The 25808-nt window shown below is 40.1% G+C and overlaps 1 protein-coding gene across 12 annotated transcripts in view; it reads right to left on the minus strand.

The window, feature by feature from the left end:
• EHBP1 (EH domain binding protein 1) overlaps window positions 1-25808 on the minus strand; it is a 211321-nt gene that overhangs the window by 127591 nt on the left and 57922 nt on the right. For all 12 annotated transcript variants that reach the window (XM_069009118.1, XM_069009117.1, XM_069009112.1 and 9 more), the window contains 2 exons: window positions 4825-5006; window positions 2156-2295 (listed from right to left, as the gene is read on the minus strand). In XM_069009118.1, the coding sequence (XP_068865219.1) occupies window positions 2156-2295; window positions 4825-5006 (322 nt within the window). The remainder of the gene's footprint in view (window positions 1-2155; window positions 2296-4824; window positions 5007-25808) is intronic.

Genomic DNA, 25808 nt, shown 5'->3' on the forward strand with positions numbered 1-25808 from the left:
CAGCAGTTTTGTTACATTTCCTTCTTTATAAATTTTTTCCTGTTTTTCTACAATGATTCCTACCTCTTTCTCCCTTGGTTCCTCAGCTCTTCTCCTAGCTTTCCCCATTCATTATATTTATTACAGGAGTCACTGCAACTGCCAATGAAATCAATCTTGAACACATGTTGAAATAGATACTTTACATCTTATTTATTAATGTTTACTTACTGCCCTATGTTTTATGTTCTCCCATTTGCTTGGGAAATTGCATGCACTCATTCCATCCCTCTCCTTCTCAAAGGTGGGAAAAGCTGGCCAGGCCCACAAAGCAACTCAGCTGCTGTAGCCAACATAAGAAGAAAAAGTCCAAGGCTGACCTTCCCTACATCATGATTCATCCACAAAAAGACCAACCCAACCTTCCCATCTTGTATAGTTAGCAAACAGTGTCAGAGCAGGCTGAGCAATGCACAGAAATTGTGTATTCCAGAAGTATTTACTACTTCTGTCTTTCAAGGAGGTATTCTTAGCTTTGAGTAGATAATTTTGGCCTTTGCAATAGCAGATGGAAAAGCTGAAATGACTCTAAAACACCATGAGCGAGGATCCTGTGTTGCACATCAGCCAGCTCACCCTTCCCATCTATCTCCAGGGATGTTCACTCCATACCCAAAGGATAGTAGACAGCCTAGTCTAACCTACATCAGATTTTTGCTTGTTTAGGAATCATTTGTACCCTTGTTGAATGCTGCAAAATCAATAGAGTTGAGAAGCAAGATCTGATGCTTTTCAACTGCTGCCCTTCTGCAGATGGGTTTTCTGCAGCCCTCAACGCAGTACCTGGCAAATCTTAATAAAACCCTTGTGCACCGGGGTTTCTATAGACTGTACATTACCTCTCCTTAATTTGGCCTCCTCTGTGATTATTCAATGGCCTGGTGAACATGTCAGGTTTTGTTTGATGTTGTGATCTGATTTATTCTGGTTACACTGGGAAAGAAGTTGACCTTGCAGAATGATTTCAGTGTGACCAGACTGGTATATCTCTGCTCCCTGACCAAGAATACATTATCTTGGTTCCTCAGATATTTCGTTCCAGACTTTCCAGTACACTCTGTGCCAGACACAAACAGCATAAGTAGAGATTTGGCCAGGGTAAAAAATGTTTAATTGAATATGTAAAACATACAGAAAACATATTTGCATCCTTTCACAACACTAAATGTAACTAAGTAATAACTCCTTCAGGCTGAACCTTTTGATTGCAATGAAAGCTCAAAAAGAAGTGATGAAAGTAATGTTTCATAACACTGAACCAATGTTCCTCTGAATTTTCAAGAACAGATTTGACAATTCACTTCTCCGCTTGGGATGCTCTTCTCCCACTTTGGAGAAGGATCCCTTTATTTCAGACATTTTAAAAGAGCACTGGAAGTCATGAAGTCTGGCACCAGAAGTTAATTTTCTCTTCCTGATTCTTTACACAAAGAGTTCCTACAGAACTCATCTGGAGCAGTATTACATACTGATCTCCACCAACAATTTAACATCATCTCATCCTGATCTGACTTGCCTCGATTAGTTCAGCTATCCTGGACACACTAAGCATTTTCATCAGCAATTCAAATGTGGTTACACTATCTCACTTCAAACAACTTCACTATCAAATTCGTTAAAGTCCTTTAACAGCCTCCTGATTTCTTTTCCATGAGACACCCCCACCCAAAAGGCAGCAATATGCTGCCTGGAATTGCCATGTTATTGAGCAGAACCTCAGCATCTGTCCACGGCACAACTCATTTCGCAGTTATTCTCACAAACTGTCTTCATGATTTCACCTGACCCTCTCCTCTTGTCTCCTGGCTCACTGACCCTTTCCCTCCACTTTTTCTGCTCCTCTGTTCACACTGGTTCTTTGCTTCCCTAAAATGCTACCTACTTAGTGCATTCTCTCCTAAAAACAGGACACACAGACACAAATCAACACTCTTGAATTCACAAATATTAAACTTTGTTGAGTTATGGATGGGTTCCTCTTCAATCGAGCTATCCTAAATATTGTTTTGGTTGTTAGGATTTTTTTTAAGTGAAATAAAAATACAGCATAAGGATAAAAACCATGGGACAATTAGCAAAGGACACTGTATTTCACCATGCCTGTGGCAAAACCAACCTGTAATTTTTGCAGCCTTTTCCTCTTGATTCACTCTGTTTTCTTCATCTTCTTCATTGTCTTCCTCAAAATCATCTAGGTTACCAATATCAGCTTGTTTCATACTCATCAAACTAGCCAGGCTTTGCATGTCTTCATCCCTAAATAACAAACATCATATCAGGCATTAAAATGCAGCTTGTTAATTCCACATGTGATATTACTGCATTCTTAAAAATCCTTTAAATATTTTGATGTTTTCTTCAGGGAGGTCTACGAGCTCAGATCTGATCTTGAATATAGTGAAAGAACAAAATGAATACACTCATAAATATGTATCAATTTCTGAAGGGAAAGTTTTCAATTAACAAAATTGTGAAGGGTAAAAAAATACTGCTTTGCATCAAGAGTTAACCTAATGACTGCTTCCAAAAATTTTAAACCAGCCCAGAAAGACTGGTAAATGCTTGCCTGGTCTGCTTTGGTTAAAGTGAAAATGCTTGGCCAGACCTACTGCCCACATGCATCCAATACCTATCACTACATTCACTTATAACTCCTGATGCCGTTGCAGAAATTAAAATCCCTTTTCTACATATCTGAAATCATTAACAAGATAAAAAAAAGGTTAGTAAGGCACTGTCTATTTACACATACTGGAAACCAATACTTTCACAAAGAGCAGCTTTATTCAGATCCCTTGTTCAGGGCAGTATGAAAGGCCTGTCAATAACTTACAATCTACCTGACTTACAGGTCTTCAGTCTGACACCTATCAATTTCAATAAGAAGAAGGTACATGCAAACCTAAATGGATCAGTTGTTATGAATTACGGCCTAAAACAGCATAATATAGCTATTTACTGTATAGTTCATGGATGCTGGTTGTTCCAAAAAAGTTAAATAGCTTATCTGCTACTGACCTTTTCCATTCTCATTTTCAGCTGCATTTTAACCATGTTAAATCACAGCAAAATACTTCAAAATATCATTCTTATATGGTATGCCAAGATGTGATTCACAACAGGTTAATCAGAGAGGGGAAACAGTAATAGTAATTAATAGTAATGAATGCATCTGTGGCTTTCAAAGCATGCAGACAAAAGAGTTTTTTGTGTCAAAATGTTTTAACATGGCAGCCTGGAAAGCTGTTCATGCAACATTTTTTGGGCACTTGTATTGCAGTGGGCATTGTCTACAAAGGCATTCAGAATATTGAAAGCTAGAAGTAAACTGTCAGTCTTTTGGAGAGAAAAAGAAATTTAAGCAGAGGTAGAAGAACCATTAGAGCAGTAGTTTCCCCATCTACCTCTTTTTGTTCTGCCATTCTCACATTGCCATATTTTAGAGACAGAAAGGAAAAACAAAAATACCCTCTGTCTTGGGGTGACTTTATGATGTTGTATCCCATATCACTGTTCTATGCCCAGAAATTAATTTTGTGCCTTTCTATGCCTTTAAACTGAGCCTGAGAGGGAGGAGAGGAAAAAAAAAGAGCAAACTCTTCAAAGCAGTTTTGCAGTTTTGTTTTCATGTTTCAAGGACACAGGGATACAGACTCCTCTTGCTTCTAACAGCAGTGGCAGGAGAGGAAGGAAACACTCAGCTTGCTTTCTTTCCAGCCAGCTTTCAGCTCCTTTTCCTCCAGAGAGCTGAACTTTGTTTTCCTGGGACTCTGATTTTTCCCTTCTTCCCTGCTGGACAGTTTCAACACCAGAATACATCGGGAGGACTTTCCACTGAGGCCTTGGCCCTGGAGGTGGGCCCACCACCCCGTCCCAGCTCCAAGGAGAGGGAGAGAAAGACTATGGAAGGGCTCTGAAATTTTTCCAGGTTTTCTCTCAGCAGAGCAAGAGGTTTTATTATTTAGCATTATTTTCCTTTTCCTGTGTGTTTGTTAAATAAATAGTTTTTATCTCTTTCACTTTCCTTCGAGGAAAATTTATTTTTTCCTGAACCTGCTGAGGGAGGGGTGGTTGTAACCTGCCTTCTCTCAGAGGATATATTTCCAAATTTGCCCAAACTGGCACACCCTTGCTGAAACCAGGACTGTGACAACCAATTCATTCTCCAGCCACATGAATATCCAACATCTGGAATCTGACAGAAATTGCATGAGAGGTTACAGCATCTGCAAAAATAATCGGTATCCTCTGCCCTCCAAAGGCCACTGAAATAAGGGTGAACCGAGTGAGTAAAGGGAGTGGGAATCAGTGCCCAAGAGAACTCCTTCCACAGGATGTTCTTGTGCTCAACCCAAAATCTTAACTCTGACTCCACCCTCCCTCACCTTCCAACTGCCTTTGTCCTTATTGCATTCTTTGTGAAGTATCAGTGGGCTCCCTTGAAGTCTGCCAAGGTTATTGTTGGATGAACACACATATGCACATAAAACATACACTCCTGTTGATTTCAGACCTGTAGATACTTTTAAGCTGTTGTTACTTAAAATGTCTGTAAGAGTAGAGCACAAGCCATTTGTCTCTGAAGAGCACAAGGCTGAAATCAGAGCAAGAAACAACTTCTACTCAGTTAAGAAACCAAGTATGGCAGGAATGATAGGTATGCTGAAGGATACTCTCAAATTCCACCATTCTACACAGAAAGAGCTCTTTATCCAAAGGATTCTTTGAAAAGCAACACAAAGCAGGCTATCTGGTTTAAAAAAACCCCAACAAACAACAACTTACGTGGCTTTTCCTTCCCTCAGGAAAATACAAGATAAGGAGAACTGTAGTGTGGCAGATACCACTTTCTTAGACAAAGGCTTGAATTTTAACCTGACATCTGTCTGTGTAGGCATGGGGCTGGCATATTGCTTCATGTTGATGCTGCTGGTGGCAAGCGCTTTTCTACGTCCAGAAGGAGATTCCTGAAAGCAAAGGAAAAACAAAGCTAATGTAAAAGGCACTGTTACACTAAAACCTGCATGTGCACAAAACAAAAAATGCACTTATTAAATCTGTAGGGGGGGGTTGGGGTTCTGTGTTTTTTCAAAAAATTACTATGGCCCTGTTGAGCTACAAAAAACCATTTCTTAAACTACGTCAGTCACTAACGGTGGTGGAACTTTGAACACCTTCTTAGTGCACTACAAAAAAAAAAAGGTTGGCCATTGTGATTAGTGGTGCTCCATACAAGATCTAGGATGTCTTTAAAGGCTTGAGCTTGAAGCAGATCCCCAGCACACATCCAGTTAAACTGCTGGGAAAATATTTCCATTTCTTTTCACAGCAAACTGGACTTGCTCTGTCCAAACTTGGATAGTTCTGGGCTAAAACTTCCAGCCTACGGAAGACATGGGTTTCAACCATGCATGTATTTTTTTACATAATGGTTTGAGGTCATCTAGTTTGTGTTCCATGCTCAAATATAATACCTGAATATTTTTCACAGCAGTGGTTCTTCTCATTAGTGTTGTACATGCCCTATCAAGAGTGACAGGTTTCCGAAATGGAAGTTGACAATACTTCCAAAAATACTGATAAAAATTTTGCAAGGAAAAAATAAAGAGCAAAATACAGAAAGATAAAAGCCAACATTTTATTTGAAAAGCCTAAGTTGCATTTCAATATAGAAGTGTTGCTCATGGTTTAACAATTCAGACTAATTAATCTAAAATGCATCTAAGAATCTACTCTCTTGTTCTATCTAATCTCAGCATCAACAGGAAAGGAATGATTATACTTAATAAAGCTCCTGTAACAAAAAAAAAAAATAAAACAAAAAAGCCCTGCTATTAATTCTTCTGAAAAATGTTCTCACAATAAGACTACATTTTACTGCAGTTGACAATTTGTGTTGAATAAAGAATACTAATTCAATCAAAACATTCAAGCATCCTTTTTCAAAGTACTTGACATTTCTGCCCAGTAGAATAAGTCAGAATGTAATATGTCATCCCCAAAGAATACCTTGTTTAAAAAACTAGCCTTATCTGACAGATTATGCACAGCAATATTATACAGAACTATTAGTGCATGTAGATACCTTATGAATGAATTTCAAAAATGCATCAAACACTTGAGAAGGATTTAGGCCCTCTCAGAAGAAATACTTAAGAATATGCAAATACTCTCAGCTGAATCAAGTTGAACAGATGCGACTCTCACAAACAATAGGAGTGCTCTTTCCCCGGCTGCAGTTGTCAATCATAGAGCAAGATTAAGGTCCAAGGTTCTGACAATGTGTAAAATGGGAAGTACGATCTGGGAGTTTGCATTATTACACAGGTATGAACAAAAATAATCTGTTATGATATCATACCTTTAGAATAACTAACATTACCACTCATTATACCAAATGCAAGGTTTACTGCAGCACCTGTTCAGGCATTTATACCCAACAGGATCTTAGACAACTCATCTTGGAAGATTTTGAATAGTTGATGTTGACAGTAAGATGTTGATCTTTGCAAGATCTTAGACAGAACAAATAATGAATGTGGGTACTTGCTTGCAGCCCTCCAGATGAATTACTGATGAGCCACACCATGCCTGTATTCTGATGTGCTCCTCTCAGTCTATGAAAACCACTTCTCAGCAGCTGTGAATTTCCCCAATTCAACAAAGACCTGGATTTATTTCCTTGTGTAGCTACAAATGCCTTCTCAGTGCTGGCTCACCTGTTACATGCACCCAATGCCATGAGAGCAACACACAGACCTCCCACAAGGTCCCTTGGGGGAATCATCATAGGGAACACCAAGATGCTTCAGTGACTCCGAAAAATAGGGGTACTTGGGCTACTTTCTCTTGTTACAAACACACCATCTTATCTGTTATGTCAGATGCATATCTTTATCAAGGTGATTTTACTAAAAAAGTCAAAGCAAACAAGATAAGCCAACCCAATTTCCAATTCAATGATGGTTCTGAAGTGAAGAGAAAGAACACAAGATTGAACTTGCAAGCATGCAGATGGTGGACACATATCAAGGCAGAAGAATTTTGAAATGATGTGAAATTACATTTTCACTTAGTATCTACTTATTGTACAAATTATCATCTTGTCATTTGCACCTTCAGATTATCTGGATCAGAGAATGAATAAGAGACATGAATAAGGAAGAGGTTAAGTTCTCACAGTGAAGATGATCATCAGCAATTCCTAATGAAATCTTCCGGGGTTAGCTGATGTAGACGAAAAGGGAGACAAGAATGCAGGCAGCTGTGTGCCAGGACAAAGGGAAAAAGCCAGCCATGAGCAAGAAGATTTTCCTATCACTGCATATCCTGATGTGCTCTGAAGAATAAGATACACTTGGCAATCGAGTTCAGTCTTCCTAAGAAATGAATAAATCTCTTAACATTTTTGTGGGCCAAAGACAAAAGTTTACTTTCCAGGTTCCAATTGCCTACAAAAATCTGAATTTGTAAGTTTATCATACAAAAAGAACCCAACTAAAACCCCCAAACCCAAACAAAAATAGACAGCGCCTGATCTTTCAAGTCTTATTTGGCTTCACATGTGAGGTTAAGCACATCCTCCTGTTCTCCCAGAAAGGGAAGAGTGTTACAAGTGTTGCAATGTTTCCTCCTTTTAAGCTTTACAGGTTTGGCCTTACGTGGTTTTAGCTATGTAAGTAGAGGGGGAAAAACTTTTTGCACCTTAAAAGAATATTCTCAAAGTGCTTAGGTCCATGACTGATTTTACAACAGATTGTATCTTCTACTCTGACACACAGACAACTTCTAAAAATTGTCCTTGGATGCCAGAACACAATAATAATCAATTCTTACAAATATTGTAGCATTTTCTTCAAAAAGAAATACATGCTTCATGTAATAGAATCTGAGTTACCCCAGAAACACAGAGCCATTTTCTTGCAGAAGGTTAAATAATTCTTAAATTAGTAGAGAAAATAATCCAAGAATGGAGTAGACAGCAAATCTACAAGCAGGGTAGACAGAACCAGGTGAGCAGTAGGCTGGAATGAGTTATTCCAAAGAGAAGCACACTTTGGTAGGATACTGAGTACATAACATCCATTTAACAGTAAAAGTCTGATCTGATGTTACTTGTGTCTCATGTGAGCATGTGGATTTTTGTGGAAAGTCGAGCAGGAATCCCAATGCAAATGTTTTAATTGCTCAACTTTTCTGCTTTTGCCCATATAATCAAGGTTTAAAATGTGTAAGGCTCTGTTATGCCTCCAGGTGTTTAACATACATGTGACTGCCAGGGTTGCCACATCCTGTTTTGTGAAAGGGTGGCATGAAAAGTCAATTTTGAAGTTACAAGAGAGAAACAATCCAATCAATAATAAAGAGAGGTGACAAAATACAACACTCAACAGTGAAGATGGAGCACATTCTGTAGGAAAACAGTAATTTGGAAACCCTTTACTTTTAAGAAAGGCAATGCATTATGCAAATAAAATCAGCTATGATATCTGAATTGCAGAAAGACAGAAGGTAACATACAATGCCAGTAAAATACAAGTACTTCTATGTTATCTTCCAGCTCAAACATCCTACTGAGACTGAGAAAGGGCACTGCTGGACTTCTAAGAGAATACATGGAGCACTGGTTAACAACCATTTTCTGTTGTTTCATGTTTATTACTGTATAGTTCTAGCAAGTGAAGCAGCACACTGGAAAAAAAAGTGCCATTCTCCTAGAAATCATTAATAAATGATTAAAAATATAACTACTTGGTATGTTAGCAGAAACTACAGCAGCCTGTCTTCTAGCATGACAGAATAATGGCCGTGCTGGGTCAACTAAAGGCTCTGAGAAACCTGTACATTATTCTAAAAGTACTTTGTTTGCAAAACTGATCATTATAGTCCACTTAAGAAGAGTAAAACCTGCACATAAACACACAGCAATACTTCTCCATTATTCTCACCTATGCTGGGGATTTTCTGCTTTTGTATTCTACGCTTTTCTCTCACAAGCAGATTCACTCCCCTTGACAGTCTCCTCCTCCTACTCCCTACAGCCCCTGAAATGCCTCAAACATACACCATTATTCTGGGTGAAAAAACCCTATGTGGGCAGTATATCAAGTTGTATCAGCTGTTCCCAGCTGGCAAAGCAGCAGGATGAAGCATGTGGCTGGCTCTGCACTGAGCCCACTGAGTAGCTGATACTTGTGCATCCTGGTACTTTAGGAAAAATTTGAGCAAATTATTAAAAATCTGGAATAAGAAGATCTTGAAGCTAGCAAAACAAAAATTAATACAGAAAACTGAAAGATTTCCTAATACTCTGGAGTACTTTGACTTCTGATTCAGACAAAGAAATATGTAGAGCAAGCAATATGCAGTTGTGTTCCTTTTTTGTACAGAAGAACATTAGTAATAATGAACTCAGGTAGTTCCCAACTTCTAAGGACACTGTTTGTGTTTGCACAGACTTTAAAAACACTGTCACCTCAGATACCAACAGAAGTGCAATTCACTGGTGCCATCAAAAAGACAAATTCCAGTCAATCTGAAGCCACAGGAATCACAAGCTGCGAGTGCAGGGCCAGGCTCAGACAAGCTCTCCCCTTGCACTCGGCTCTGCCAAAGCCTGGGGACCTACAGCACACGCACAGACACAGGCTGCAAACAGGGTTTCGAAAAGCTGTGGATGGTTTTTCAAGGAGCAGTCCCCAACACTATCCCTCCCCAGCATTTTAAGTTACTTCCACAAACCCTCAAATAGCCATCATATTACAAAGTTTGGGGCCAGAGAAGGAAAAATTAACACTGGCAAAACTGCAGTCAGTTCAAATGAAGCCAGTGAAGCTGCATTAACTGTCCCAGATACAGGGCCAGACCCATTTATCACACAAATTCCTTTGCAGTAATGCAACCATGTATTATTCCCTGCCATACCATTCCTGACTCTGAGCAGTGTCAGGCATCCCAAAACTTACTACACAGGAAGTGCCACCCTTCTATAAATATCTGCCTGGCATAAAGGATTCCCACAGCCTGATCTCCTTCTACAATGGGAACAATGTGGAGCAATGCTATGTACCATGGGCCTTGTCTAGGAATCATCCCCATCTTTCCCTACTAAAGCAGTCCTTTCACAGCAAACAGGACTAAAATACTCTTAAGGAACTAAGAGCAGAGAGCTTGGCCTACAGCTGCAAAAGAAACAGCTCATTTTTACTTGGGAGATGATGATCACAGATGACAGACACATCACACTATTAAAGAGTGCCCAACTCTGTTCCAAAGGAAGCAAGCCAAAAGATTAACACCTTCCCATGAAAGGTCTGAACTCAGATTCTTAATTTATAGGAGAGACAAATAACGCTGTAATGTGAATTTTATGTGGTCCTCTTTCCTTAAAAATGTATTTTTAATGACCTTGTATCCTGTACTTACCAACTGACTGGCACGTCTTCTTCAAGATTAATGTAAGAGGTGCAAATAAGTAAGAAACAGCTTTGTATTTCCTGTTAAACTGCCTCCAAGCTTCTAGAGTTACACAGAATCAAAATATTGGCTGGGTTTTCTTCATGGGGTATATTCCTCTGGGTTATTTGGGCTGGGGAAAGAGTCCCCCCAGAGAAATCAGCAGGATATGTTTTACCTCTGCACACCTGAACTCAGCTTGCCTACGCAGAGCTGTGACCCTGCTGCGCTGTCTGTAACCCCCGAGGCTCCAGTGGCCTCCTTTCCACACACACATATTGAGCAATAACAGGACAACATTTCCATTCAGCAGAAACCAGATCAAAAAGTAGTGAAGTTCTTAATTATTTAGATAGTAAATGGTACCTCCTTAATAGAAATATATTAAGTAGTTAATAATCACTGTACAAACGTTAACCAAAAAAGACCTAACTGGGGAAGACAACAAGTTTCCTTACTGGATATTATTTTGTCAAAAGGAACAATCATTTTTATTGTCTTTATCATAGACAAGGAAAATGTACAACATAATATTTTTAGGGGCTGCTTTTTCATCTTTTACAAAAGCAAATGCTAAAAGGCCCCCAAAGATAGGCAGATTTTAAGGAGGAGCAAACTTTGGCAGAAAATAATTGACAAAGCAATTTGTCTAGCCCTAAAAACTCATTGAGAGAGACAATGGGTTTCCCTCTCCTTTGGCTTCAGAATTAAAGGAGACTGTTTTGGAGGAAAGCTGTCCCCTGACACAAAGCCCACTGCCCCTGCAGGCCCCACCCAGCTCCAGAGAGGAGCTGGAAGGCTCTCCCTCTCCCAGCGTGGGATGCCAGCCCTGCGCCTGAGCCGCACGCACCATCTTGCTCAGATGAAAAGATCACTGCTTCACCAGCGGAGCAAAATGGATCACTACAGAATTTAATTTGGGAGAGTATACAGCAATTAAATGCTAAAATAGACAAGCTACAGGGAGCTCTCTCAACTGGAGAGAGTAAATTAGAAACTATGTCAGTTAAAATAATTTAGACAGGCGGATGGGAGATTTGGAGGACCGAATGAAGGCAGCACGATCTCTGCTGAAAACTTGTTTAAAAGCAAATAATGGTTCGAGGTATCCAGAACATTATTAAGAATTATGATGCATTTGAATGGAGAATTTAATGTTTAAAAAATTCTGCACATACCAGAAAGATTGGAGCCGTAGACATGAGGGCTCAGAATGAAACAAAACATCTTTAAATGTTGAAACAGCTACCCTTAATTATAGAAATAGATATTTGTTATCCTCATAAAGTGACCTTTGTCCTTGTCAGAACGAAAGCCCTTGTACCAAACTATTTATCATACTGGTCATATCTTAAGTTAAAGCTCAAAGGCTCCTTCAAAAACACCAACATAATGGTATTAACAGCACATCTACATTGATGAATCATTATATTGGAAGCACCACACATTGTTTCTTACGTAGCACAAGCAGAGACAATAATTTCAGTAAGCAAAGAGAAAACACTATATGCTACTTCAGCTTCTGTTTCCTTACAGCCCCATGAGATTTCACTGGCACCCCGAGAGACTGAGGCATGTAGTGAAAGGTTCTTTCTGACCAAAATCATATCCGTGGGTGTGCTCAACTGACCTGCTGTAGGTAACAACAAACCATTCATCTCCACAGGCTAATCCTCTGCATTCACAGACTCTGGAAATCTCCAATGATTAACATCAGACAGGAAGTTTAGAAAGAGAAACAATACCTATTAAATTGAGGCAATTCATCTACACCATGCACAATAACACCAAAATTCACAGGTTCTGTTTTTCTAGCAAAAAATACTATCAAGCTTCTTAGACAACTACAGGACAGATGGCGAAATAGGTGCACAATCAAAATTTTAGTTGAGCAATTTATTAATAGACCATGTGTATGAGACAGGTATCCCCTTCTAAAGTGGGCTTGCTGCTTACAAAGGACAACAGAGAAAAAAATTACAGGAGAGCTGGGTAATTTTAGCAAGTAGCAGATAACTATTGAACTCTGAAATACTGAAGCTTGCATAGGATGTGGATAACTCCTTTATGTGTCTATTCATAACATCCTCAATTGCTTTTTCCCTTAGACTGGTTAGTAAAGCAGGAACAATTCCTGAACAGTCTCCCACAGAAGGATACAGGAGATTGATAACTGATCTGGGAAACATTCACTTTAGTATTTGTAGCTTTTTTGCTCTTTCAGATCACTTCCTCTAGAGATGCTGTGCAAGTTTCTCTTCTTCTATACTGACAGGTTTAAATTTACTGTTAGATGCCTTTCATCAGCTAAACTCAGACTGTCATTGCACTCAATGCAAGCATTACTGTATCTTTGCAAAGTACATGAATTTTTACTTGTGTTTGCAGAGTTACAGCTTGTGCTGTACTGCTCAGGAGCCCTGGAATACTTGACTATCCAGTTTCCCTTAGCAGCTACAAAATGCTATCCTTTCCTGCAAAGTCTAGATCCCAACATGCTGAGCTCTCTAATGCCCTAATGGTTCTGCTTCCCTTTCATGGCCATTCACTCTCTCCTGTTAGGATCACTCCACATTAAAGACTGTCCATTCCTTTCCTTTCCCCAAATGCTACAGCAGCCAGGGATGTGCCCATCTTCCCCAGGTCTGCTAAGGTACAGGCTACAGCTGTGTGCAAGCCTGTGTGAACTACTACATAGTAATCATTAGCAAGCAAAAGCCATCGAGACAAAATAATTTTTATATTACAAAAGCTATAAGAGTAATTCCTACTGTAAATGCCTGCACAGTTTTATTTTGCCATGGATGTGGGCCAAAAGCTCGTGAAAGTTCAACTGAAGTTGGCAGAGAAACTTATTATCACCAACTGGCTGTTTAAGTTCTCAAACCTTTCCTCTCAAAGGAGCAGATTTAAGGAAGTCTAGGCTTGAGCTGCTGTGACACGTGGCAGGTGAGGCTGTTGGGAAAAGCACTGCATGCAGGGCTGGCAGTTTGGCAAAACACAAGAGTGCCTCATTTCCTGGGAGCTGAGCACCGCTGGATCCCTCACAGTGTGCTCTCTGCCTCCGGGAGCAGCTCCCATGCTCTGCCTCAGCTGAGGCACTTCCAGACAGCATTCCCCCGGTTCATGTTCCCCCCCACTTTTGAAGGGTTTGTTGTATAACTGTATAGTATTTCTGTAGAGTTAGCTTCAGTACAAAGTAGAAATACAGATAATTTACCTAATGCTAAAGAAGGAGAAACAGCAGATGATAAAGTTAGCTCCTAAACTTTTCACAGACTCTGGAGTAAGAAACACACTTATTTTGCGTGACCTCCTCTTTCCAAGGGGAGAACAGGGGAGCTGACTTGATAACCATGACTCTATTTACTGCTTAGCAGCTCATAACTCCACACTTGTTCATGTATTGACTAAAAGGACTCACAGGTTGTTCTCTGGTTTTTGTTTTAAAATAATAGGCAATACCTGTTACAAAATTTACATTTAAGCTCACCTACCAATGCCTGGCACTTCAGCTCTACTTTGCCTGACACGAAGCCTCCATGGTTATGATTCACTCCTCTGCTGTGTGCAGAGGTCTCCCATGAATGGTGCTGCTGCACCTTCAAGTAACTACACAAGAGAGATGTCCAGCTAGTGTCCCCTAACAGAAGTCAGTCTTTAAAGGAGAAATAATTTTTTTTAAAAAAAAGAATAAACTAGTTAGCTATTCATTGTTGGTTTCTGATGTGAAAAGCTCTTCTGTTGATTACAGCTTCTTTTCTCTTTCCATTCCAGTCTCTAAATTGCCTTACTCTGTCTTGATGTCACTTCAAAACAAATACCCAGAATCCTTAATGTTTAAAAGGTGGGCTTAAAATAATACCTCAACCTCAGGAGTCAATATTTAATGTGAATTCAATATAATATTAAGAACAGTTACTGAAAGATCTAAAGTTCTGTACCTCAGGCTGTGCCCATCTGCAAACCTTGTCCTGAGGAAAAAAATACCATGCCGGAAGGCATGTGATACAGACCCCAGAATTAACTCTGGATTATTTAAACAAACTTGCAAACATAAGCACATTATTCAGCTACTTTGTAATCTCCAACAAGGAAGCAAGTTTGAGGTAAAACTCCTTGAAGAAGAAACAAGGTGAAAAGATTAACTGCTCCAACAACCTTACATACTTTCCTTCATCTTTCCACAGAAAGACTTGGTTATTTAGCATAGATAAAACCTGTTAAAATGGGATTTGAAAAATACCAGTGTGTCATCAACCAGTTGTTATCATCTGAGGATAACTTCCCCAGAGTGAATACACAATGTTAAATGACAAAGTTTGCAAGGCTTATGACAGAGAAAAACTTGCAAGAGTGTCAATGGAAGATGTTAGGACTCTTACATAATATTTTTTCTGTACTGGAAGTCGAACCTTAACTGCAAAAGCCCAGAGCAAATGGCTGAATGGTCCGTAATGCCTGATGGCTGCGTGCTGAGCAGTGATGCTCACACCACGAACATTCTCCTGGGCAGAACCAGAGACTCCAGGTCAAATTACTGATCACTTTGGGAATATCTTAGAGTTAGGCTAAAAGGCCACTTCAAAAAAGACAGCACAGTGTTATTCAGAGTGGACATGTCAGCAATATTACTGCAACATGAATGTATCTCCATTATTAAATTCATGACTGTGCTTTTTTTATTGTCTTGCATCTTGCTCACAGCTTCACAGCATGCGCCAAAATCACCAGAATACATAACAACAACAGGATACAATACAATTGGAAAAGTGCCTCAAAAAATTGCTGGACCTGCTGTTGCTCTTCTGTCTCCCTGTATCTCCCACTGCCACCACAGGGAAACACTGCAAAGCCACCACTGCCCTCAGCTCTGTGGCTGTGATCCTCATCACAACAACCACTCTGGAACGTCCCCATTCCAACAGACAGTTCTCCTGCCTGTGTCACTTTATTACTCTTTCTATTATCCAAACCTGCAGCTCACTATCAGGGGCAAAACCTTGGTGATACAGCTTTAATATGCAAGTCTCCTCCCAGCTGTTATGTCAGAGCAGTGTGGCTGGCAGGGGATGGTTCCCGAGTGCAGCACGCCGCTCTGCAGAGTTCAGCAGGGAGAAAAAAACCAGGGTCTGTGGATCTCACCAGTGTCATCCTGCTGATGGGTGGGTTGAGTATGACGTAGGCAGGAAGAAGCAGGGTGCAAAGGGTGGGAATAGAACCAGGGCAAAAGGGAGGCAGCTGAAAATTCACATCTGTGTGAAGCTGGAATAGGGATGTGCTCACACATGTCAGACATGTCAGCGCTCACACCCTGTGCACACACAGCAGTGAGAATAGTGTGTGGTGCAGGTGCAGTTATTTATTTTTATCTATGTTTATAAACAATGCAGTGTACATACAACCGCAAGGATAAACATAAAGCATTCCAAAATGCATCTCAGCAATAAACATAAACCTCAAGTTTTTGAAATCCCATCCATCCCTCTCTCCCTCCCTCCCTCCAAATTTGTTTCAATCAGGAAAATAGCTAAATGGATTTCTTCTAACTTTGTACCTAAAGTAAAATTCACCTCAAGGCTGACAAGCATAGAAAATTTCAGTCGAATGGGTGAATTTTTTTTTGTTAAAGCTGCAATAGCCTGAAAACAGGGGCTTGTAATGAAGCTGCCCCATCAACCATAACCACACTGTCACTAGAGCAACACAATCATATTGCCTGTGCAAAGAAGCAATGCATTTAACATTTTCTTCACTGTGTATTATCTATTAGCTGAGTTTGTCACAGAGATATGTGGCAGTTCCCTGCAATACTTACGAATATATGGCAAGGCATACAAGAATCCATCTATGTCTGCTTCAGCACAGGTTTGTCTAATTACATTTTGGCAAACAACTTAAAAACCCACCCTTCTCTTATCTTAGGTTTCTGTTAAATACTGTTACTATCAAGAAATAGAAGTCGTCTGAGGCAAACATCTCAGATCTTCCCATTGCTATTCCCTATTACTAATGCACATTACATGTTCAATCCTCCCTTGCTGTTCCTATGAAAAAGGTCTTGTCAAAAACAGATTTCATTTTTTCTGTGTATGCACAAATTAGTTATGGATGATTAACAAAGCATTCATTCTTTTATTTGCTTTGGCTGAGACTTGATCTGTGTTACATTCATGTGAGGGAAGCACTCAATTTTACGTTGATTAAATATGAAACACTGCACTCTTGATAAAAAGAGTTGTATTCAGAGCTGCGTATTATACTGACAAAAGATGCATGTTCTTGGGCTAATAGTTTCTTAAACAAGTTTTTCCAGATTTTTAATTGCAAAAAACTTGATACAGCTTTTTTTTTTTCCTTCTCAGAAAGTACTGGGCAGTGAGAGCTTTGTATCCCAAAGCAATCTGGTGCACTCTTAACAAACAACAATAGTTATTTCAAATTGAATATAATAAAAAGGAATTTTCAAGTTCTGCCACACAATTTGATTTCTTGAACATAACTCGCATTATAAAACTTTTTTTAAAAAATACTACAAAACTAAGTAGGACAGACAACAAATCATAATTATAGAATTCGTCTTTTATTACATCAAAAATTCAACAAAAATAAAGAGGTATTGGAGAAGTCTTATGGAAACTTACAGCCAGTCATAACTGAGAACTTAGCCCTGAGCTGCTATCACCTACTCCAGCTATCACAGGATCACATGTGCATAAATGCTCCTCAGTAAGGCCCATAAATTCTCCATGTCCATTAAATACATTGACAGAGTGATACCAAAAAGGATGCACCTCGGTTCAGGAAGGTATTTAAGTGCAAGCCTAACTTTAAGTACACAATCTACTTGTAATTAAATCAAGTTAAAGAAAGCCATATGATTAAGCACCTTGTTAAATTTGGGAACAAATTATTAGCCCTTATAAACCAGGAGATTCTATCTTGGGGTTTACAGCACATGAAAACAAACACGAGCACACAGGAGCACACACGCATGCAAGGCATTATGACACTGTTGCAAGAGGGGATTTATTTTTAGTATAACTATACGGAGTAAGGGCAGCTCTTACACAGGTTAGGAGGAGGTCTGGCCACACTTTAATTCTCTTCTAAACTTCCAACAACGATTGATGGTCTTATAAAACCTTTGCTAATGTTCCTATGCCACAAAAATAAGTCTATTCAGTATCTTTCTTACACATCACCAAAATGAAAGCATGAACTTAAGAGTTTGCATTTCACTGCTAAGGAGAGAGAGTCCTACCACAGCACGAGGCTAGAAACAGTCCAAAGCAAGGGAAACTTGATGCAAGTTGGGCTTAGAAAGGACAGCTAGTGCTCCACATGGAAGAAGGCGATTTCTTGGGGTGCCCCTGAAATACCACAGTGCTGGATGAGAGGACAGCAGGAGAGAACAGATGGAAATTTGACCAAAGCAGGTTACTGCATGGTCTCTGAGCAAAAAGTCTCTGCTCCCCATGAAGGGAGATGTTTGCTAGCTGGCAGCTATCTGAAGAGCCCAATAACCCACCTGGAGCAAGGTCCCTCCAGCTCTAATATGGTGCAGGTAGTGGACAGGAAAGGGCCAGGAAAGGCAGCCAGGCCCATGTGGAGCAGCCACATTGCAGCACAGGGCATGAGCTCCTGCAGGGCATGAGAAGCATGAGGGGTCCCAGGAACACCCGTTCCTCCTCATGGCCCTCATCCAGAGCAGAGGCACAACTGAACAACCTCTGCCTGACCCTGCAGCCCGTCAGACAGTGCCTGTCTCCTAACACATCTCCTACCTGCATCCCACTTTTCCAGCCACAGGCTCCTGCCTTGCACCAGCCATGGCACTTTACTGGCTCTTCTTTCACTACCCAGTTCCTCTCACTAAACCAGCAGAAAACTCATCCAGAAAAAACAAAAACCCCACAGTGGGTCGGACTAAGCTCTCCAAAGGCCAGGTGAGCACCAGCATGGGCACATGGAGGGGCTGCTGCACACAAAGTGGGGAGCAGGGAGGACAGAGTTGACAGCAGCATACTGAGAATGGTTCAGCCATCACATGTGATTGCATTTTTATGCAGTATTGTGTGGAGATTTACACTTCCTGTTCCAGCCTGTGTGAACTCAGGTCCCCGTCCTTGCAGATAGAGGATGGTTGAACTGAGACAAAGATTTTTTTTTTTTTTCTTTAAGGAACTCCTAAAATTTTTTTTTTTCCTTTGCTTCAGGCCACATAAGAACACACAAAAGGACAAAGCAATAAATGCTCACAGGCACTTTCTTGTCTTTATTTCCATTCTCTGGAATGAGGCCAGAGACATCTAAGTAGTGCACTCCGTTCTCTTCCACTCCCTCACAGAAATTATGGACTCTCCTTTGCAGCCAATTTCCTCCTCCTTCTCTGTCTGGGCCCAAGCTTCGAGCACTACAAAACAATGTTCCCCTGTTTCTCTCCAGGGCCCGTTCTCCACTCATCTACCCCAGGCTCTCTGAGGCCTCCCAGACCTTTAAGGCTTTACTTTACAGACACAGGATGAAAACCTGTTCTTTCTGCTTCGATTCTGGGAAAATTCCACTCTCTCCCCACTTTGCATATGAACTCGGCTGCACTCACTTCCCTCAGGTTCAGCCCCTCCACGGTGCTGAGAGGCTGCCGCTCCTGAGGGCATTAGTACATCAGCAGCCCTGCTCAAACGTACCTGACACAGCCGCAGAGCTGCCTCGAGAAATACAGAAATGTTTCGTGGCACAGCTCGTCCCCCGTCAAAGCCTGAAACTTTGAATTGGGCATTGACAAGCCAAACAGCAGGTATGTCACATATTACACCACTTCCCACTTATTAAAAATATCGAAATTCATTAGTATTAGACTTGCACAATTTATAACTCATAAAAATAAGCGCTACGAAGTAAATACCAGTTTCAAATAATCAGTTTTTACACATTCATTTAAAAGGATGTTATTCTCCACGTTCCAGATACCCCATGAACATTCCTGGAGTGTTACAGGCACAAGCACTGTCAACATTTCTAAAGCTCCCCTAGAAACGAGTTCACATGTGTACAAAAGGCAGAGATCTTCCTGATGGCTTGTTTATTAATACAGCATGTTGCCATCTAAAACAAATACAAGAATAAATTAAGAAATATATAATATCTTGAATGAAAGTATTTTCTTCTCTACTTCTTGGCTGTGAAGTTAGCCTAACTTATGGATTTGAAAAAAATCTCAGTATTAATTAACTTAATATTTGATCCATCCATACTTAAAAATATTCCACAAAAAAAGCCAATAAAAAACAAAACTAAAACCACCCACAAACACAAGTAGACCTAATCTCATAATTATTGTCACATAGAAGCACTTATGAGACATATGCATTAATAAATTATCAGAAAGTAGTGCTTCAGTCCCAAGTAGTCGGCAACAGCACTCGTATAATATTACAGGGACCCTGATGTTTTGGCAAAACTAGAGCAGGAAAAAATGAAACTAAAAGGCATATTGTACATGTGACCTACAGGACTGGGATTATTACCTCTAAGCTTATTAAGAGTAAAAGCTGTCAGTCGGACCACCCCACAACCAGGGAGGAAAACTGAGATTACTCAGCAACAAAAGGCATAAAAAGGAGACGTGTCTTCTCGGAATGGACGGAGGCAGAGAGTGAACCACAGCCCTGCTTCAGCTATCTGAGCAGTAATTGGCTCACAGGAGCGACTGCCACGTTAAGGCATTATCATTATCTAGCTCACATAACTGGAAATTCACGCTCTGTTCTTTAAATTGGCTTAACCAGCAGCATCTGCAGCACTTTAATTAATTACAGCAATTGGCGTACCTTAAAAGTAGATGCACAGATCTGAAATGATAATGCCCTGTGAGTAATAATCATAAACTAGCATTAAACCAGACCTATCCTAAACAAAAACTAGGGTATACTGTTGGGCTTCAACAGAAAACAAGCTTCAACCTAGTAATTATTATTGTCTGCCCAGGTTCACCAACAGATACTACAATTCTACGTGACACTTTACATCCAATTAGCTCAGGAATGCAGAAGCTCACAACATGTACAGCAAAATTCTGTTCGGGTTTGATGCTATCCAGTCAAAATTTGCTCAGGCGCCTAAATTTGGGGTTCCTTTGAAAGATAAACTTTAAGTTAAAAGCATAACAGAGATTGATTACCACTATTTATTTTTAGTACACTCCTTATAAAGAAACATAGAAGCCAGACATCATAGTAAGCTCAGAAAGAAGTTTTGTTGTCAGCCATTAGCTTTGCTTCAGAAAAAAATCCACCTTGCACTGTACATAAATGTGGATTTGTTTTCTTTCCCCGTATCTGCAGCTCCAAAATACAGAAGAATTACTTAGAAAAAAATTCGGAGACAAGAAGTTAAAAAACTCTTTTGTTCCTTTTAGGTACAGAGATTTGAAATCTTTACTTAGAAGAAAATAATTTTTAAACCCTGACAGTGAAATCCATGTACACATCCCGGAAAAATCTAAAAGCTGTTCTTCATACCATTTCCAGCCAGAACACAAAACACTATCAAGATTTGTTGTGACTTGCTTCTGTACAATTTCAGGTTTAAAGACAGATTTTACGTTTAATTAGCACCATGCTGCAAAATGGGACACAAGAATTTTAATCAGGCATCTTGAATGTAATGGAAGTTTAAACATTTAAATAGCTCAATGTTACTAAATTAATCAAATCTGATCCTCAAATTCACAGGTAATTTAGGGATCAGAATAACTGGTATAAAGGCGACTACCAAACCAAATTTGAACTCCCCATTTATCAAACACAAGTCTTATCTTTCACAGCTGTGTGAAAGAATGAAGTACAGCTTTCTGGATTCTAGTAAAGATGTAAAGTTTTGAACATATTTTTAACCCAAAGAAACCCAAAACCATAGACTTAACTAAGGGATGACTCGTTCTAAGTTGCAAAAACTTTAACCACCTAATAAAAATAGATGCTGCAGCACAAAATATACCTTTGTGCAATGTTGTCCCATGCCCATTTCTGAAAGCATGACTGTTCTCCTTGTAACTCACAGAACTCACACGGAGGCACAGCCTCAGCAAGGCAGTGAGTGCAAGCCCGAACAGCTAAAATACCAAGGCTGATGCAGCAGCAAAAACCAAAACCAGCAATCTTATGTAGCAACTCACACCACAGACATGCAAAAGGCAGCCAGAGGAGAAAAATACCTTTTCTAAAGCAGCAAAACTCCAGTGACTGTGTTTATATACTCTGTGCCTACTGTGTCTGGGCTGTGCAGGCAGCAGTGAAGCTTCATTGGTATGTGTAATTTTAAGACATGAATATCCGTGCTCAGAAATACTCTGATAACATGTTTATCTTGGGTGTACAGAAAACAACTGCATGCACAAATAAACAGCTACAGTCAATGTAATCATGTTCATCTCCATTTATAAATCCCAACCTGGAAACAATATGTGCTACTAAAGCACCAGCCTCTGAGGAAAAATGGCCACAGTGCAAGAAAAATAAAAAATAAAATAATAATTCTTGTCTAAGACTGTTACTTATTCCACACAGTCACCCATTTCTGATGGAGAGGGATCACAAATGCACAATACAAGCTATTCGTTGACTAAATATCATCCCGAAATGCTCGGATATAAAGGTTGGAAGGATTAACACAAAAGGTCCCACTCCAAGACAAATGTCTCCTTCATAGTTCAGTTCACAGCCATCACGACTGCTCAGTCAGGCCTGTGATCCCAGAACGCCGGGCATATACCTGCTAACCAAACACACCAAAGACTTGGAAAAGCTCTTGTTGATACTGGCATATTTTTAGAGGAGATTTTAATTACCACCACAAGGAAACAGAGTTTTTTAAACATGTGAAGATCCCAAACAGTTTCCGCTGCAAATCTGAGCACTTTCTGAAACAACTTCCACAGAGAAATTACAAATTTGCCATGTTGGCATGATTCATATGCCGCTCCCTCCCTTCTCCTCATTCAGTCCCTCACCTTTTCTAAGCAAAAAAATGTGAGATATGGAACAACTCCCCCCCCCGGTTTTAAGCTGCTCACAGAAGCCTTACACAATTTAATTATACATTTATATAGAGGCCACTTTTCAAAATAAATGCAGAGAAATTAATTAATTAGCTTGCACTAAAACACGCTGGGGTCTGGTGCAACAATAAAATCACTTTGTGATTTTCCAACAAACGGTAACTATTACAGGGAAAAAAATCCCAATTGCAATTCATATTTCTAAATATATATTTGGATTTGCACAGTCTTCTCTAATAATTATGCCCTTTCACATGGCCTTACATTTCAGAAACTATCTGAACTGTGTTTATCTTCTTTTACTTTCAGTAACGGACTACCGTATGAAAAACTAAGATTTCTATAGGAGAAAGGGCTGAATTTTAGTGCTGAGTATTTTATCCTTACTGGATGGTAATTTTTCTACTCCCTCTACTGGCATACTTTAAAAGCAAGTAAAGAAAAACCTGAAGGGTATTCTAGCTTGTAAGACATAATGAGAAAATATTTTTTGTAACCTCAAAAAAATGGTTTGCACAACTTGGCAAAACATTATTCTTAAATCTTGGGGATTTTTAAGCCATCAACAAATCTTGGGCAGATTTCTTTATTGTAAGAATTAACTGAGCACCTCAAAAAAAAACATCCTGGCTACTTTGTGTTAGAATTACTATCAAGTAGTCCCATCACCTGTCACTGCTCTGATCAAAATAGGTCACTCCCTCAAACATACTCTAAAACATACTCTGACTAAAAGACCCAAAGAGTGATCTATGGAATAGACATCTACATGATTACCACAAGTCTACATAAATAAGCAAAAATATCCTGAGCTTAACGAGTTGCTACTTAAATGTTAAGACAGTGCTCTGTGAACCATTTTATATTAAAATTGGATAGTTCTAAACATCACACATACAAGAAGTATTGTTTGACACAGTGCCATTTTGATGATAAATTGCAATCTACAGCTCAAATAATTCTAGCCAGGGATTAACATTTCAGAGGCTGAGCCAGAGATTATGTGTGTGGATCTTGAATTTCATCATCTCCCTTCGGCACAATACCTCATTCTTCCTTTTTTCATCTATTCTCTCATGAAGGGTCAGGAAAGCTTAGCCTTGCTGTTTCATTCATTTCATCTCTACATTAACCAGATACCTTGCAGTCTTTAGTTCTTACGTGTTATTCCATTACAAATACTACAGCCACACTGCACTGTGCTCCGGCTAATGAGGCATGTACCAAATCAAAGGCTGCCATCAAGTGGTTGTAGCACACTGCCAGCACTATGCAAAGTTAGCGTTCTGCAAGGGCTTTCACCAGAACACTCTGTTCAGGCTGGATTAAACTCTGCTCTGATTTAAAGCTTTGCAGGAAATCCAGATGCTAAGAGATGGTGGTCCCACACCATTTCTTTTCCTTCCTTTTAAATTCCAAGGTCCAGCCTAACAGCTGGCACCACCACGCAGAAGCTGTTCCGGTTTCTTGCCATTCTGGATCAACAGGCTCCAGAATTGTTTCTGCCATCATGTTGCTTGTCACTGTGCACCAGTGGAGAACAGCCTTAACAACCAGTCAAAAGCTTCCCAGCTAGCAGTGGGACAAGAAGGGTGTCACAGGGTGGGGGTTTCACAAGAAGATGGGGAGAATAAACACAGTTTAAACACAGTTTTGTGTGCCACCCAGTTTCAAATCAAACTAAGCTAAAGATTGTTAATCTATACTCATACTGAACTTGAAGATAACGTGAGAGCTCTTCCTTGCAGTGATAGTGATGAGTATCTTCAGCATTACTCAGTGATTTGAAGCAACCATGCCCTGATAAATCGTTCTTCAGCACAAGCATTCAATCCCACTCACACAATTGACCTTTCCATACAGAAACTGTATCACCACATACCATCAGCTCTAAACCACAGCCTGTTACTCCAACTCATCTTTGCCTGACAGGTAGAAAAACAACCAACCAAAACCAAAGTAAAACCCTCTTTCAAACAATCACAGATTCACCGAATGGGCAAGGTGGGGAGGGACTATAGTTGGCATCATCTAGTCCAACCTCACTGTTCAAGCAGGGTCCCCTAGAGCACATTACCTAGGACATTGTCCAGATGGATGTCCATCTCCAGTGAGGGAGACTCCACCACCTTTCTGGGCAGCCCTTCTAGCGCTCAGTCACCATCCCAGTAAAGTTTTTCCTCCTCATGGTCAGGTAGGGCTTCCTTTGTTCCAGTTCCTGCTTGTTGCCTCTCATCCTATTGCTCGACAACACCAAGAAGAGCCTGGCTCCATCCTCTTAACACCCTCCTTTGAATACTGATACACATCGATAAGAACCCCTTACAGTCATCTTCAGCCTGAACAGGCCCAGCTCCCTCAGCCTGCCCTCATAACGGAGGTGTTCCAGACCACACACCATCTCCACAGCCCTCCTGTGGATTCACTCCAGGAGCTCCAGGTCTCTCTTGTACAGAGGGACCCAGAACTGGACACAGCACTCCAGAGGAGGCCTCTCCAGGACTAAGAAGAGGGGCAGAATTCCCTCCCTCAACTTCCTTCTCACTTTCCAATGCATCAAGACAGACTTTTTTTTCCCAATGAAAAAGAATTATGTCTTTCTAAAAATTGTGGCAATTGTGCCACAATAGGAAAATGTTTGCACATGCCATAGGACACAGACAAGTTTTGCATGGTAGGGATGAGAATAAAGATCACCCAGATGTATCTTCCCAGATCGTGTCCATCCATGGCATGACTTCCAGAAATTCAGCTGTCACTTAAAATAGCACCTTCCATCTTGCAGTTGCAATGAAAGTATCAAGAAAATATGATTTGAATGTAATTGATGAAGACAGACACAATTCTCTTCAGTTCTGAAAGGGTTTGGCTCCAAAGTATAATATGCTGAAGAGCCATGTTTTCCCTGCTGCCCGCAGTGCCTGACCTTCCAGTCTCCCTTGGTGTCCCCTTGCCATTGTCATTAGCCATGTCTTGCATCTTGGACTTCTCATTTTCACGGAGAGATATAAAAAAGAAAGCAAATACTGGAACAGTAGCATTGGGGAAAAAAAACAACCTGGGAGTGGGGAAGAGAGGTGAAAAGGTATAGGGTTTTGTCAGATAAAGATTTAGATGGTAGTTGATTTCTATGTTCTTTTTGTATTCTTTTCTGAATTTATTTAGCACTCAAACATGGAAAACACTAACATATCTCACCTTCCAAGCAACTTCTCACTCTTCAACAGGAAAAAAATTGCAACTATAATTAATT

Source organism: Aphelocoma coerulescens, chromosome 3, assembly GCF_041296385.1.
Source record: "Aphelocoma coerulescens isolate FSJ_1873_10779 chromosome 3, UR_Acoe_1.0, whole genome shotgun sequence".
Lineage (NCBI taxonomy): Eukaryota > Metazoa > Chordata > Aves > Passeriformes > Corvidae > Aphelocoma > Aphelocoma coerulescens.